Source organism: Oenanthe melanoleuca, chromosome 7, assembly GCF_029582105.1.
Source record: "Oenanthe melanoleuca isolate GR-GAL-2019-014 chromosome 7, OMel1.0, whole genome shotgun sequence".
Taxonomy (NCBI): Eukaryota; Metazoa; Chordata; class Aves; order Passeriformes; family Muscicapidae; genus Oenanthe; species Oenanthe melanoleuca.
Genome location: NC_079341.1, coordinates 14,070,969 through 14,087,594, shown reverse-complemented (window position 1 = coordinate 14,087,594; position 16,626 = coordinate 14,070,969). Strand labels below are relative to the sequence as shown.

Sequence of the window (16,626 nt, the reverse complement as noted above, 5' to 3'; positions counted from 1 at the left end):
AATTGTTGAACATTTGGTCTGTTTTGGTCTTAAAATAATTGATTTTTTAAATAAAAAGGACATGTGTTTTGTATAATAATTAGTCTTTTGTTATTGTACTTTTAACACCTCTGAAATGACAGTGATGGATGACAACCTCTGAGTTTTCAAGAATAAGCATGAATCCTTTTGTTCTAGTCAGTTCCTACTGTCTTTAATGCTAAGATTATAAAGCTGATAAAGTTAAGTTTTAATCTTTCCCTCCCTTGTACAGTACTGCATGAAAAATGACAGCCTTTGCTTACAAATACATTGCCAGTTGGGAAACATGGAAAGTGGAAAAGAAGCAACTGTTCACTTGCATCTAGAGGCTACTCCTTTACTTTTACAAATGGTAACACATTAATTTTTTATACTTGAGGGGAGTATTTCAAGGCATATTTGCAGTATTCCCTGCATATAAATTCTAGGTGTTAGTATTTGTTTTCTAACAGTGAAACATGATTCAAACATTATTAAATCTAAATGTTTTAGGTTTTAAGCTATTTTATATTGCCAATGCTAAGGCTCAAGGTGATGTATGAAAAACAAAAATATGTATTTTAGTTTGTCACTTTATGGTATGTATTGCTTTGCCTAGTCTGGCTGGATTATGTAGGATGGGGATTTAATTTCAACTCAAAATTGTACTTTTCTAAGAAAAGCAGCATGGATGTGGACTTAAGTAAAATCCAACCTGGCTTCATTCCAGCTTCTGGTACTAATTTCTTTTGTGCTCAGAAAAAGGCACCATTCTGTGTTTGTGTGAGATTCTGGTTATGTCAGCAGCTGTGTTATCATTTTTGCTGAGCAGGAATCAATGTGTTAAAGTTATTTTTTAAAAGATAGAATTTTTTTTTTTTTTTTTTAATCAGGATGATGCATCAGTATTGAAGTTTGAAGTAAGAGCAATGGCCTGGCCAGAAAAAAATGCAAAAGTTATTGAACTACATAAGGACAAGCAAGTTGCATATGTAAGAATTCTCTTTTGAATTTGTGAGGAACATGTTACAGTAGAAAACTAACAGTAATTAATATTGTAGGATTCCATATATATACCTATACAGCAGCAATTAATATAGTGTTCATTACTTTAAAAATTAATTAATTTTCCTAGGTTTTTTCAGTATCTATTAGGGGAAAACCCCCAACAGTTAGCACTAAGCTTATTTTCTGTTTTTCAGGTCTATTTGGAAGGAGTGCACCACCAAAAGCCAAAATACCATGTTACTGTGCTAATTATTTCCCTAGGCTTAATAGTTGGTGTTACCTTGTTACTGGTTCTTTCATTTATATTATGGAAGGTAGGTTTTAAGCATTCTTTAGTTGCTTCAAGTCGGGAATTCATACTGTTGAAGGATCTAGTTAAAAGAGTTAATAACATTTTATTACGATCTGTCCTTTCTAAGGAAAGAGAATTCTTCCTGTAACTTGGGGTTCTTCAAAAGTATTTCTCCATTTTTTTCATTCCATTTCATCTTCTGCATATTTTACATTTTCTGTTACTCAATACCACAAATCCCTTTACAATGTTTTATTTGGCATCTCATGTTTGCAAATGATTTAATATCAAATGGATCATTTTTGTGGGATGATGCTCCACATATAATATCACTTGACACATGATTGATAGTTTAAAAGACTGTTTCACACCAGTATAAAGTGGTTTAGATTTTAAACTGCAACATAAATACTAAAAAAAATCTGTGCCTAAGTGAAAGAGAAAACTAGTAAGGATGCAGATCATCTGACAAGTGGTTAAGAGATTGTTAACTTCTTTAAGAGATTTGTAACTTCTTTACCTACATCGAGAATTTCTCCATTCATCATTTTTACATGGACATGTAGAAATGAAATTTAAAAGGAACATTTTATTACCATATTTTTTAAAAATACTGGATTCTGTGGACTGCTGAAGTTCACAAGCCCAGGTCTTTACTCCATAGAGGAGAGCATTAGCCTCCCAAAAAGTAAAAGAAGAAAAAGCAAACCTATATTTTTGATTGGAGTAGCACTCGATTACTTGGTATGACAAAGCACTGGCAAATACCATACTTCATAAACACCAAACATATTCATTTTTATTTTAATTAATCTTTTGTGGTTTAGATTTGATTACAAAGATTTGCTAACAACAGATTCTAAATTTCGTATTTCAGATTGGCTTTTTCAAAAGAAAATACAAATCGGTCCCTCAAGACGTGAACAGAAGAGACAGCTGGAGTTTTAAAAGTGGGAACAAAAGTGACTAAGATGGCAAATAAACGTTTGATTTTAAAATGAAGACATTAAAATTCAGATTAATTCACAGGAGAAACATCAGCACCAAGAAACCTAGGCCTTTGCTCTTACAAAACATGCTTTATTACCTTGAACTGTATGGAGGATACAACTTACAGTACTGTTCTATTATGAAAATGGTAAATCAATTTGTTCTGAAGTCTCCCAGGAATATTTGAAATGCCATATAAATATATATATATATATATATTAAAAAAAAAAATATATATATATATATGATTTCAAACAGACAGAAGAACACTAAAGAGAAGAAGAATTACTTACCAAAAGGAAGTATTTGTAGAAAGTAATACTTTCTAGGATTGGCCAAAAATTAAGATCTCAAACACATTAGCATTATAATTTTTAAAGTTTCAGTAATATTTTGATCAGGAATTCAAGAAGAAATCCTCTCTCATCTTGGTCTGGCATTTTACCAAGGGTAAATGAGCTCAAACCCATAGGACTGTAAGTAGAACACACAGACATAAAAAACAGCTCTCAGAAGCTCTGGGCTTCTGCAGGTGACCTTGTAATCTTTGGCTTCACAGCCACAGCCACATCACTGATGGTACTTAGACAACCACACAAGCCAGAACCAGGAAGGCCAAAGGTGAATTCAGAGCAGGGAAGTGTGTGGGGTAGCCTGGAGATGCAGCTGTAGAAAGATTAAAGTATTGGAGATCATAATTTGTAGCCATCTGTAACATGGTACTTGTTTCATCCTTTCTTCAGACAATGCTGCCATAAGGTTTTGGACTTCTCCAATGAATTATTTCTATGTGGGGTTTTTTTAAAACAAGTATTTATTTTTATTTATTTGAAGATTTTTCTATAATACTTAAAATAGAATTTAATGCTGGCATTCTTCCAGAACCTGAAAAAAAAGACAGGCTTCAGCAGACAAAACAGAGACATACCCTAAAGACTCCAAGTGCCAACTAATGGGCCAAATTTTAGATTAAGTACCTCAGAAAGTACTTAATAAGGAAGTCACTTGGAGAGCCAGCTTGGGTTCTTGGGAAGGTGTCAGATAAATTCCTTCCAAACAGGCACCCTCAGCTGCCACTCAGTGAAAGGCAAAGGACTGAACAGAAACATGGATCAAACCACTGCTCTGCTGCTCCAGGAACTTTCTGCAGCTAGCTAAGTTTGCACTGCCACCTAGCTTTGGTCAAACAGCACAAGCCACAAGGGAAAAAACCTTCCTTTGCTCCCCAGACCAGCTGGAGAATGTTCAACATCTTCAATCACAGAAGGACAGAGTATGGCTGTGAGGCTGGGCCTTGGATGTCTTTCTGAGCTGCACCAAGACAGGGACGTATCTGTACAAATGCTTCAAAGCTGCACCATCCTATGGGAAGGAGCCTGAAACACACCCACAGTGAGTGCCTTCAGCAAGCACTGCTGCTACTGGAGTGCTTGGTGCTATAGAAGCTGTGTTGCCCACAGATTCCAAAGGTATTTGGGACCATTTTGTAACTTCCTTTTGCTTCATTTCATGCCAAAGATGTGAATCACTCCAAAGTATGTTTTCCTCTAATATCTACAGTGCAAGGACAAATGAATGTGCATATATTTTTTAAAAAAGTCAAAGTATGTCAAGAATTAAATACTTTCTTGTAAATCTATGTAAAAACTGTACCAAAAATGCTTACCTTCCACATGGCTTTAGTGAATTTTTGCACTTTAACCAAAAAAAAACCACCTTTGAAAAAAAATTAGTTTGACATTACAGCATACTGTGAAAAATATACCTCAAATACTGGAATAAGCATTCATGTTCTTTTGAGTACAAACAATGCAAGGAAGTGAAACCAAAGCATTTTATTTATCTTTGAAATAGTTTACATAAGTCAGTACATGTGATAATGATGCCTTGGAAATTGTACACTTTCTATTCAGATTTGATTGTTAACATGTAAATGTTGGCTGCATTTTCTTAGAATAAGAAGCAAAATTATGAAGCTTTTATAAACCAGGTTGACAAAAGATGTACAGTGTCCTGATGGTGGCAAGATTATAAAGTATTACTCAATTGCATTTTATTAAAAAAACCCAAACAAGTTAAACAAATGCTGTTTGTTCTGCAAGTTCAATTCTTTTGTTAAATTTCATTTAATAAATAACAGTTAAATCTACTAAATGTTGCTGGAATCCCTTTTTAGACAACTTAAGCTTAGTTTGAATTGCCTTAGCATGTTAAAAATATTTGATGGGACAGAATATGTATTTTAAGTGGAGATGGCTCCTTGTGACTTGGACAACAGGTAACAGCTTAGGTTAAGGAGCCAAATCCTCATCTGCAGTACTTTAGATGCAGTACTTAGTCCTGTGTATTTATCACAGATAAGAAATTTACAACTATTTAAAATCATAGTGCTTGGCAGCACGATACAAGGACTGGACTTGGCATTACACTTGACTGCTTCCTGCAGAAAGCATCTCAAACAAGTCCTTCTTGCCCTGACACAGTGCAGCTTTCACACCACTGTTGGAGCACTGAAGGGCTCCTAGAGGAGTGACAGCAAAACATTCGCTATCCACGGTCCTGCTGATGGAAAAACACAGTCTGCTGCTTTTCATCTCCAAGGAAGCCAGTTCCCAGAAACAATACAGCCTTAATGTGCTGTCCTCTGAAATAATTGTCTACAATATTAAGTAAATTACAAAAAAGCCAAACACTATAAAATTATGTTTATGCCCTACATGGAAATTATAAAAATTTTAAGTCAACTCTTAAGTTATTTATCACAACTTTAGTCTCAGCAACAACAAAAACTATGCTGAATAACATTTCAGTTCTAACACAGAGAAAATATTAATTTTATACAAAGAGCAGTTTTTTAAAATACATTTTGACAAAGGAAAGCCATATAGGATATCAGCATATTCTGTTATTTGATTAGAAACATTTTGAGAGCAAATATATTAAGGCAACATTAAAAATCACAACTAGAAACAGAAGTATTTGATTAAAAAAATAAATGCATTTTTATTTTGCCACCACTCTTCAGCTAGAGCTGGTGAGTAGAGGTATAGTTCTTCTCTGTGCTGAACTGAGTTACCTGACAACACGGATAGCAGCAGCAGACTTAAAAGTATCTCATTGTAAAAAAATCTAGACTACTGCAAAAAAAAATTCTATTCTGATGGACACTTCTCAAACCCGAAATTTGTAAGAGACCAATATAATCAATTTTCATTTTTTCTTGTTAAACCTAAACAGCTTCAATACAGCTAAATAGAACCTGATAAAAATATGATATTTAGTAAGAATTTAAATACAGATATAGAACAAACATCCCAATTAAGCATCTGCTACAACTGGCATCTGTACAAGCCCAGACCTTGGAAAGCTGTGCATAGGGCTGAGAACAGGATTCTTTATTACAGAATTTCCAGTGTGTCCCTTCTAGATGCAGTTGCATGTCACTTGGGAACTCTCCAGGTCATCAGTGTTCACTCCATAGAGATCAATAAGTTGAGGATGCACCCTGTGAAGCAAGGAAGCCAAACTTTATCAATCAAATGCCATCAACTCTTGCAATGGGTGTGCTGCTTTTGGAGGTTGGCAAGGAGAACAAATGTGTACGAGCTATTACATGGAAATAAATCAGGGTGAATTACATTTTGACAATTCCTATAGGATCATCTTTAGAAGAATATAATATATATCCTACAGCATGATCTGCCTTTTATTTTACATACCAGACTTACTCTGAGCTGTGTGCCTTCAACTAATCCTGTGTGCATTGCAGAAAAATGAGCCACTGCCCACTTAATTCCACTGATAATCCTCCCATTTCCTATGTATTTGTAGTCTCATTCTTAGATGCTGGAGACTATTCTCAAGCAGCATTAAGTTTTCCACAATTGAAGAAAAACACGTTTTTTCTTAACCTTACACGTGCTGCTTTCCAAGTAGGAATCCTTGTCCCAAAAGGAGCTACTCATGGAGACACTTTATATGCACCTGTTCTCCAAGAAATGGAAGGGTAAAGTAACAGCAAAGAAGAAAGAAGAAGTAGTAAAGTAACAAGAAAGAAGGGAACTGGAGTGGCAGCTGATGAAGCACTGGGATGAAAAGGCCACGTGAGTTGTAACAAACCTTTGCAAAGATGAACACAAGGCAACCAGGGCAGAGGCCCAAACAATGGTGGAAAGGCCAGACCCTGCAGTGCACAGCAGCTCTATTGTAGGAGCATTTAGAACACCTAACCCTGGTACCATCTGTGCTCTACAGAGATGTAACACATCCAGGAGAGCAGCACTAATCTGTTATGGGTATTTGGTCCCTAAACAGGATATTTGACCTTACCGAACATGAACTTCTGATGCTTCCTTCATTAGGTCTCCATCTATATTCCAAGGGTAGTTTCCTTCTGTATTCAGACACACATTTTCCTTGGCATCAGGTCCACTTTTAAGCCTTGGTTGTACTTTTACTTCTCGAACAGTGTAGGTCTCAACAAAGGGAAAATTGAACTAAACCAAACACAAACAGACAGCAAATGAAGATGAAATATATAGGAGGTAGCCATTATATATTCCAGCTAGCATTTATAGATTAACGTGGTGTTTTTGTCCTAAATAGTGCCTAAAAAAAATGGTAGTATTCCATTTGTATTCCTATATTGGACTCAATCAACCTGGAGGTAAGGGGGTGTGTTTTGTATATACCAAATACTTTCAGAATATGTGACAGTCCAAGCAGATTGTTTCCTGTCCTCTGTTCATCATTACCAGTAATCTGGTCCTAAACCAGGCTAGTTAGGATTCTAGTAAATGGTTGTCTTAAGCTTAAAGGAGGACCAAACATCTCCTTGTCTGGTTTGTACAAAGGCAGAGAGAAAAGCAAGGCCTTCCTCCAAAAGCATAAAAAGGGTCCTGGAAAGCTTAAGTATTTCCTCAATTCAGCCATTAGAGCTGTCACCTGGAATTTTCACCCATCTCTCCCCCAAACTTCCTGGCTGCAGAAGAATTCAAACCCAGACCTCCCTGTTAAAGTGATTTCAAATAATGCCAGAACATTTGAATGAGTACCAGTGTGCTTAGGCCATGCAGTGGGGCTTTAGACAGCAATAAGATCAGTGCTTGAATGGCTCATTTTTCTCTTCCAAGACAGAATTATAACTATAATTTTGAAATACAGTTCTGCAAACATCATAACTAGATGGGATGCATACCTGCTAAAACCCAATGCTCACAACCCACTGCTACCAGCACAGCAGTGACCTGCTGAAATTACCAACCTTACCAATTTCTGACAGAGCTGTGCAATGCCCCTGCAGTTCTGCATTCTTCATCTCTGTACTACACAAAATTCAGACACAGCATGCATTTCCTTATTGTGGTGAAAAGGCTTTACACCCATAAAACTATGGTACAACACAAACACAATTTAAACCACAACAGATGGACTGAAATAGGCTAATCTGTATTAGTCTAGTGATTTAAAAAAAGAAAAAAAAAATCAGATAAAATGGGCTAATGTATTCTGACAGGAAGCTAAGTCTCCTTACGAGGATGCTGACATTAACTCTTGCAGCTTGTCTACTTTCACGATTAACTGTTCTTTTTGTAATCACCAGAAAGAAATTAATGGTACCTGATTCTTTACACTGGTGTATCTTTTCAGATGCTTTATAAACTCTGATCGAGAAGTATTTTGTACAACAATAAGAGCCATGCTTCCATTATTCAACCTGAAAAGCAGACAAAAAGATAATTCAATTATTTGGAAGTATAGCAGGCTCTTCAATAGCCTAGATTAGAAATAAAATTTTTTAAAAGCCTGCAAGAGTAAATTAATAGGATAGTCTCAATGGTTTTTCAAATCTTTTTGCTGACCCCCACCTCATAGATCAATATAAATTATGCACTGAAGTTATTCAGCATCAATATATTTATAACATACATTGTAATAATAACTCCTTTATCAATAGCCATAATTTCTTGAACACAATACATACAATCTATGAAAAGCTTGCTCTTCCACTTAATAGGTGGTTTTTAAACATCAGGCATCACAAACTCCTCTTTTTACTTCTCCTCAACAACATGGAACAGTTACCATAAGTGCTGTGAGGCAGAGCTGTACCCAGAAAACAGTGCCATGGTGCATGGAAGCCCCCCCAGCACAGACCCAATTTTGGTGGGTTCCCCCACCCCCTCCACCAACACCCATGCTGCCCTAACAAAGGCTGCCATCTCCAACTCACACTCTCTTAGCAGTTCTTAGTGCAATTCTATTTATACATTTCACAAAACAAAATAAAAGTTGAGGAGTAAGGATTTTATGCAAGATGAAAGAGTCATGTACTGGAGATTAAACAAGAAGAGCCCCCACAGTGCAGATGCTCAGTGGCTCTCAGTCTCCAGTCACCATGAGTATTTTAGCATCCTTGAGAACTGGGGTCAGACAGTGAGCCAGTGCCAGTTCCCCCATTCCCTAATGGAATGTACCTGGACACAGAAGCTAACAACTGGAATATCCATTCAGCCATGCCTAAAGTCCCATTTGAGTTAGAGAGACAGGTCAGTGTTCAACAAGAATATCTGATGAACATGGCAGTGCCTGCTGAGATTGCCTTCTGGAGAGAGATGGAGTATTTCCCATCTTCTGCACATATATGCATACATTTATTTATTTATTTATTTATTTATTTATCCAGCATTTATGTTTGGAAAATATCTTGAATGTTTAAAAAAATTACTTCCAGCCTACCAGCACTGAAAGTGATAGTTCAGATAGCTACTGAACAGCTGCATCAGGAATGTTCTCAGACTATGGTAGCAGCACTATCTGGGAGGGTAATTGTTACATAAACATTAAGCCAGTCACCTGGCACAGCAGTACTTTGCTGATTCAGGAAAGAGTGATAATGACATTTAAAAAGTTGCCTCCTTATCATATTTGTTTCAACAAAAGGGCACAGCAGACTACTGGGCATTTAGCATGAGGGCCTTTCATCTTTAGAAATGAGTAAGAATTCTTATTAATTCTCTAGGAAGCCCCATCTGTAGTGAAGCACAACATCTATGCTGTGAAAAACACATCCCACAGGGTCACACAGCACAGACTGCTAAATGTATCTGGACATGTCTCTGCAAATTTAGACCTGTAACTGGTGTTACAGGCAGCAGCCAAAGCTTGCATCCCACTTCAAATGTCTTCACTGGGCAGAAGCCTCTTGGGGAAAAAGGAGAGAGAAGAAACCCAGATGAGTTCCTTCCATAGTGGGTCTTAAGCCTCCAACAATCAGTGCCACATTTTTGTTTCCCATATTGAAAAGACTTACAATCAATATGCTATTCATTATGACAAAGGAAGCTCCTGTTTGAGTTTACCCCTCCTACTCTACTAGCTGACCACACTTAAGGATTATTTTTAAAAAGAAATGTAAGAACAAAAGGTATTCTTAACAGACAAAAAAATAGGGAGATCCACTGAGCAGCTACACTGGGAGAGAAACTGGCTCATTCAAACCTGCAATAATTGCATGGAGTTGCCACAAAATTCCCTGAGAAATGGGGGAAAACAGATAAAAAGAGACAGCAAAGCTAAAATTCTCATCAGAATTTTCCAACTGACTGGAACGTAAACACACTAAATGCAGAACAAAGTTCCTAAGACAGGACAGCATCAGAGCACTATCTTAAGGACTATGAGATTAGCAGGACCCTGGTAGTAAAGAAAACTTCTCATTAAGAGTTTAATCATAAATAATTTGGTTCTACATTGTTTCCAAGAAGTCAAATTCTATTAGATAAGCCAGTAAATCTGAAGAAAAACACTTTATCAATTCTTCTCTAATTTCACCTAATGAAAATTTTAAAAAAAGTGATTCACAATCTAATGAAACATAAACTTTCATTCCATAAACTTTCCTGAGTGTTGGGGTTTTTTTAGTACACATTCATGCACACACACAGGTCTCTGCACAAATTCTTTTTTGAGGGAGCATTTTGTACTTTGCATACAACTACAAAAGTTTGTGCTTGCTATTCTGCTCAATTGCAAGTAGAAGCTTCATTTCTCAAGTTCTGAGGGAAACCAAGCAAAAAATAATAATAAGAAAAAGACATGTGTGAACTTTAGTCCTTAATAGCAGGAGAAAGACTAATATTTCATTTTTGCTGCTGTAGAGCAGAAGACTAGGGCCACTTTTATATTTGAAAAAATAAAATAAAATCTAAGGGTGAAGTTTCCCCATAAAGCCAAATCCTATGACAGATGACTGCTCGATGACTACCACTTAAGTCAGACTTGCCAACTAATTTAATCACAGCAATTATCCACTCATAATTCTAGTTAGACTGCTTGACCTTATTTGCCTGATCCAAAAACTGATTACAATTCCTGGGATTATCGAGTCTGCTGCAGTCTATGCTCCCTCCCCCAGTCCAGAGGGACTAGACTAGCTAAACATAGGCTCATATTCTCGGAAAAGCCAAGGTCTTAAGGTAAGATGTCAGAATTTATAGACATGACTAATTCTCTAAACCCATACTGACCTCGTATTAGGTGCCAAGCCTCTTGGTGCCATTGAACACAGACAAGGGATTGCCATAATGCTCACATTCAGGAAGTGACCCTGAATTTTCTGCCATTGATCCTTGCTACCTAAATATAACAGAGTAATTCTATATTACTCTAGTTAGTCAGCCATGGTTCACTTTTTAAAAAAATCCTAAAAGCAGAAACTCACTTTTTTCTGTTCTCTCTTTCTTCTTTCTAAAAGGGTGGAAACATGAAGGTAAAAAATTGAAATAATTTTTTGTACATTTAAGCAACACTTTATAAAAAAGTAACATATTAGTGGAACTGAACAAATCAATAATACTGAGTGGAAGACTGCCTTGTAACAAAATCCTCTATAACAGTCTACAGGAAACACTTTACAATACGTACAAGTCTGCAGTCATCAAAATAATTTTTTTTTTAAGATTATATCACCTGTTGACTAAATTTGAACCAAGTAAAGAATCTGTACAATTTTATTCTTCAAAGACATATTTTTGTTGCTTTGCAATTTCTTGAGTCAGTTTTACTTACCTGTCCTCATGAGAATCTTCCTGCAGAATTTGTAGAGGGAGAAATGATAATTCACATTCCTCTGGCCTGGAAAAGCATTGACATTTACTATGATGCAAACCAATATTCTGACTGTTAGACAGACTTTTACCAAAGTTAAGATGGTTTTAAGGAGATTCTGAATGTAAAGAATTTATCTTCTCTTTAACTCGTAAGAGGGATATACATCACATCTGAGTTAAATCTGTCTGTGATTAACATAAACTACTGCTCTCTATCAGATTTATTATTTCACTTTCCTCAGGAAAATGAGAAATACTAGAAAAACATAGCACATCTCTTGGCATACTTGAGATCTGCCAGTGTTTTGATGAAAGCAAAATCCTTCCTCTGGCTGGAGGGCATCCAGCGGTGTTTCTCAGCCAAAGCCAAAGTCCTGGCCCCAAACCCGAACATGGCCGAGAACCCAAAGCGCAGCAGCTTGCTTGGAGTGCTGAAAGTACACACATCTACTGCTTGAATGTGTCCTAACATTTCACAGAGAGAGAACAGAATGTTATTTCAAATGACACACTACTTCCCATTCCTTTTCCATCTACTTCAGCTGGAGGAAAAATCCCTCCAGACTCCTCTCTGTCTAGTTTTTACTAATCGAAACCAGAATCAATCTAGATAAAATTAAGACTCTATCAAAGTAGTCATTTCAGATGCTTGAAAATGTTAAAAGTTATGGTAAAACATTCAGCTGCTTCATAAGGCTGCAAAGGGTCTGACTTAATTCAGTGCACATTTTCAACAATTAAAATCAAGGAAAATGTAGTATCTCTAATATTTGCATAAATCTCTGCAACCATTTCACCAAATATATGATTGCACACTGTAGTGCAGGAAATATGAGAACTCTTAAATATAGGTTTTTAATGTATTCATGTTTACAGTTATAAAATATATGATTATGTTCATGATAGGATATATACACTTTTCCTTAATAGACCCTGGGCATCTTCCATTGGATTCAGTGTCTCTGATTTCTAAAGAAAGACAGGTTCAGATTTTGCCTGTAAAGGGTTTTGTATTACGACTTGGGAAACAGAGCAAAGGCTCTGCCACTGCAGACTGCAAGACCAAGAGAAGACATATTCAAGAGGGACCTTACTCTTTTTCCCCTTTTTTAATTTAAAAAAAAAATTATAAAGAAAGATTGCTTTGACATTTAACAGGCAATTAACATTGCCTGACAAAGTATTTGCTATTTCCTAAGACCTGAAATTAAGGTTTGCAGTAGCAACCTACTTTTCCCTTTTAGCATAATAACACTTTCACATTCAAAACCCATTTATTGTGCAGACCCAGTGGCAAATTATACAATTTTTTCTATGAATAAAGCTTTCTTATAGAAACTGATGGTATTAAAAAGAAATGCACCTGGAGCTAAAACCAGGATTTGGGTTTAAAAGCCTTACAATATAGGTTACAGTGACACAGCAAAATGCTATGCCTTCACTCAGCATCTGGTTATGACAAACTTCTACATACATACAATATATTATTATTTATAATCTGGTAATGAATGCAAAAATATTTACCCATTATAATGTGCAATGTTGCTGTCACTGCATGTTTAATACCATAGAGTGTATGGGCCAAAATATTTGTAGTACCTGTAAAAGTGAACAAAACCTGCTGTAAAAAACATCAGATACAGAATAACAAGAACAAATATACTCAGCATTTTTAATTACTGCATTTTCAAAAACATAAAGCCTCCCCATAAATTGTCTTGTTAACAGCAGAAATGCTGAATAGTATTAAATTACAACCTTTAAAACTTCCAGAGGTATATAAAATCTCTGCAAATTCATTCATAAGTGCAATAAAAATCAAAGCAGGGGGAGAAACAAGCTTTTCAAAATATTGCCTGTTTGAGGTTTTTAAAACCATCCCTTAATAATCACCTCTTACATACCCAAGTGCTGTACTATGGAACTAGAAGGCAAATTATCTAATAAGATGTATATGGGGAATATCTTTAGGTTGGTAAAATAATACCCAGACAGTGCAAAACTGTACCTTTTCCAAGCCAAATGATATTTAATCTAGTCAAAGATAGCTGCTGTGCTTCTTGCAAGCTATATTTTAGATTCTTAAAAGGAATAGTGAATAAAATTAATTACTGCACATCATCTTCACAAATAACTCAATGACTGAAAAACAGGGAAGGCAGAATAAGGCATCTGACAAACAGGTGAGTTGTATTCAGTGCACCAAAACTGATCCATCTCACTTCTATTTGTCACTACCTGGACACTGGCAGCCAGTCCTTCTACCAGCCACCAGAGAGAAGAGCAGAGCAGATTTTGAAACAAGGGAGTGAATAAATCAGGTGGCAAATGGAAGAAAAAGTCAAAACCAAGCAATGTCAGCACAGAGTGAGTGGAAAATCAGCTGTCAGTTTGTAAAAGAAATCAGCAGAGTTCTGGAGGCCCATGAGTGGTTATGTCAAGGCACTTTACCTGGGTAAGAAACATAGAGATATTTATGTAAATTTTGCCCTTCTGCTTTAATGCCTAGGATATAAAATACTGAGTGCCAGCTGACTTTTTAATATAAATTTATTTTTTAAATTATGAAGAAGGAGCAGTTGTGTCTTTCCTAAACGGGTATAGTTTTAAAAAAATTTCTAATTGATTTTTCTCATTTCAGGCATTACTTAGCCAAGCAGCAGAGCAAAAGAATTCTCCTCTGGAAAAATAAAGGCCTGGCACCAAACAGGCAGAATATTGACTTCTTCATGTCACTGATTAAGGGATGAATAATTCAACAACAGTTTAATTAAAAGAACAAAAATAACAAAAGAATAGTTTAGAACCTAACACTCCCATATAAAAATGAGCCCGAATAGATTTTCTTGTTTGAATTTTTTAATAAGCTACAGCAGCAATAGACAATTCTGGATGTTAAAGTTGCCCTAAGTTTTATGGAGAATTACTTGTCTTTCTAAAGTAGAGGCAAGAAGAGAGGAAGGGGAAAGACCAGCACAGGTATTCAATATTTAAATAAGCACTTTTAAAGCATCATGTTCCACACTGAAAAATTTTGTTTATCCCCAAACAAAATGACCACTTTGATATTATGCAGAACGTAGGAAAAAATACTGAATTTGCAAAGACTGATGTACATAATTACAAAGCTCTAAAGGCATCGTACTATTCTTATTCAGGAATATATCTTTGATTTCTTTCAATAATTTCTCTAAACAAAAAAATTGTAGCATAACTGGGAATCTCAGCATCACCTGTTAAGTCCTTAGAGCACCTTAGCCTCTGAATGTAATTCAGAACTTCATGGAAAGTTGCCATAAGATCAGAGATATCTGCTATATGAAGGAAGGGAGTACATCTTTTAAGGTGTACCTGCAAAACCCCTACATTTGACCTAAAAAGCAATTCTTCACAGAATACTACAAGTATATGCCCAACACTATTTCATGTTTGAATGACTTCAGGGATTTAACTTCCAGATCCAACTAGTACTGCTTTGCCAGTGAAGGTAGCTAAAGTTGTAACTCAAAAATACTCAAATATTTCCTTCAATCAGAATTATATACCTCATATCAACTGTTTGTGGGTATGTCTCCAAAACAAAGGAAATCACATGTACAAGCAGAAGATTGTTACAAGTCAGGCAAATCATGCTTACTTCCTGTATGTCAAAATAGGGAAGCTGCTATTCTAAAAAAATGTATTTCACTTCTCACTGAAGATCAAGTTAATTAAAGAGCACAAGGTGGAACACAGTTTGGAAGATCAAGCTTGGTGTAAATTTAAGCTGCAATCCTGATTTAAGAGTAATTTATCAATGCAGATGTCAGCAAGATACCAAACAACCACAGCTGAAGTCGGTACCAATCTTCAAACTGAGTTTAATGAGACTTAAATCTCATTCCTACTAAACAGGATAGGCACAAGTAATTGCATCCTTCTCTTAAATCTTTGGAGCTCATTAACATTCGCAGAAGTAAACAAGACAAAATCCCACTTTCAGGACTCTGAGGAAGATAAAACAAGTTCTGCATTCAGAAACAAAAGTATCACATCCACCCTTCCACAAGCTGAAGAACAAGACCAAGCACAGTTTTGTGGGAGCAAGCACCATCATATTCTCTAAAAACTCCACTTAGTATATGGCTGCCAGCATTTTTGATCCCAATAATGACTGAAAAATGTGCCTTATTAACTAAGTCCTATACAAGTAGGATGCCAGATAAAATAACCCAAACCAAAACAAACAAGCAAATCCAAAACATGCAGCCTATAAACAAAGCAGAAATGATAAAAGTTATACAAAAATAATGATACAAGCCTTTGTGATTCAAATGATGATTCAATAATGATTTTAATACCATTGTTCATACTCTCAAGTAATCTCTTTTCCCCTATGCAAGCTCAAGATATTATTTACCAATAACAAGTGTTCCCCTGAACACTATCATATTACTTCAGAGACCAAAAACCTTTGATGCCCATGACTTGCACTGCTCACACATTAATAAGTCACATTTTTAGTTCTCACTTCAGCTGCTCAATTTAATGTGAAAAGGTTTCTTCCATACAATTGCAGCATCTCTCTCATCAGCATTTTTTTACAGAAACAAAGAAGATTTTATTACTCCAAAAATGCAATTCTGTTCAAAATACCAACCAATTTTATTGACATTACAAACAACTTCCTACCACCTCCTTCCAACAAAAAGTGCAAAAGCATCTCAGTAAGAACAGAGTATGTGCAGGTCATGTAAAGTATGACTGATGAAGGTACCAAACAGAAATTGTAGAGAAAAAAATTGTCCTTGGAAGTGCAAGCACTTCTGCAGTACAATTAACTTAATTAACCAGACGACATGAATATTCATAAGGCTGTTAATGTCTCCCCCATCCAAACAGATAAATGTGATGTAATGACTTCCTAGTCAAGCATAGCTAAAATTCTGATGAAAACTGCACCAACATTTTGGTTCTTTGCCTGAAATATCAGAGAAATTAACAGTCCCTCAGTAATATTTTATTTTCTGAATTAATTAGGAATCATGAATTTATTTAAATGAACCACTTTGGACCAAAAGGTTCACATGCATCAGATATAGATTGTCTCTTGTTCTGTAACAACTGGGTAGCTTTTCTAATGTCCTTCCACAGTTCCCCCTCCCCTTTCTCTGTTTCCCCCCTCCTACAGTTTCTTAGCAGTAGTTCCCATAGCAACAAACACTCTTGCTAATGGCCAGCAGTACA

The 16,626-nt window shown here is 36.0% G+C and overlaps 2 protein-coding genes across 2 annotated transcripts in view; one reads left to right on the top strand and one right to left on the bottom strand.

Moving 5' to 3' along the window:
- Window positions 1-4,444, top strand: part of ITGA4 (integrin subunit alpha 4) — a 33,327-nt gene extending 28,883 nt beyond the window's left edge. Inside the window, exons 25-28 of the mRNA XM_056496553.1 lie at window positions 254-373; window positions 894-992; window positions 1,203-1,322; window positions 2,178-4,444. Coding sequence (XP_056352528.1) covers window positions 254-373; window positions 894-992; window positions 1,203-1,322; window positions 2,178-2,270 — 432 coding nt within the window. The 3' untranslated portion in view covers window positions 2,271-4,444. The remainder of the gene's footprint in view (window positions 1-253; window positions 374-893; window positions 993-1,202; window positions 1,323-2,177) is intronic.
- Window positions 4,111-16,626, bottom strand: part of CERKL (ceramide kinase like) — a 50,150-nt gene continuing 37,634 nt past the window's right edge. The window contains exons 6-13 of the mRNA XM_056496555.1: window positions 12,925-12,999; window positions 11,688-11,865; window positions 11,360-11,425; window positions 11,013-11,038; window positions 10,819-10,927; window positions 7,910-8,006; window positions 6,620-6,786; window positions 4,111-5,795 (exon numbers count right to left, since the gene is read on the bottom strand). Of these exons, the coding sequence (XP_056352530.1) occupies window positions 5,714-5,795; window positions 6,620-6,786; window positions 7,910-8,006; window positions 10,819-10,927; window positions 11,013-11,038; window positions 11,360-11,425; window positions 11,688-11,865; window positions 12,925-12,999 (800 nt within the window). The 3' untranslated portion in view covers window positions 4,111-5,713. The remainder of the gene's footprint in view (window positions 5,796-6,619; window positions 6,787-7,909; window positions 8,007-10,818; window positions 10,928-11,012; window positions 11,039-11,359; window positions 11,426-11,687; window positions 11,866-12,924; window positions 13,000-16,626) is intronic.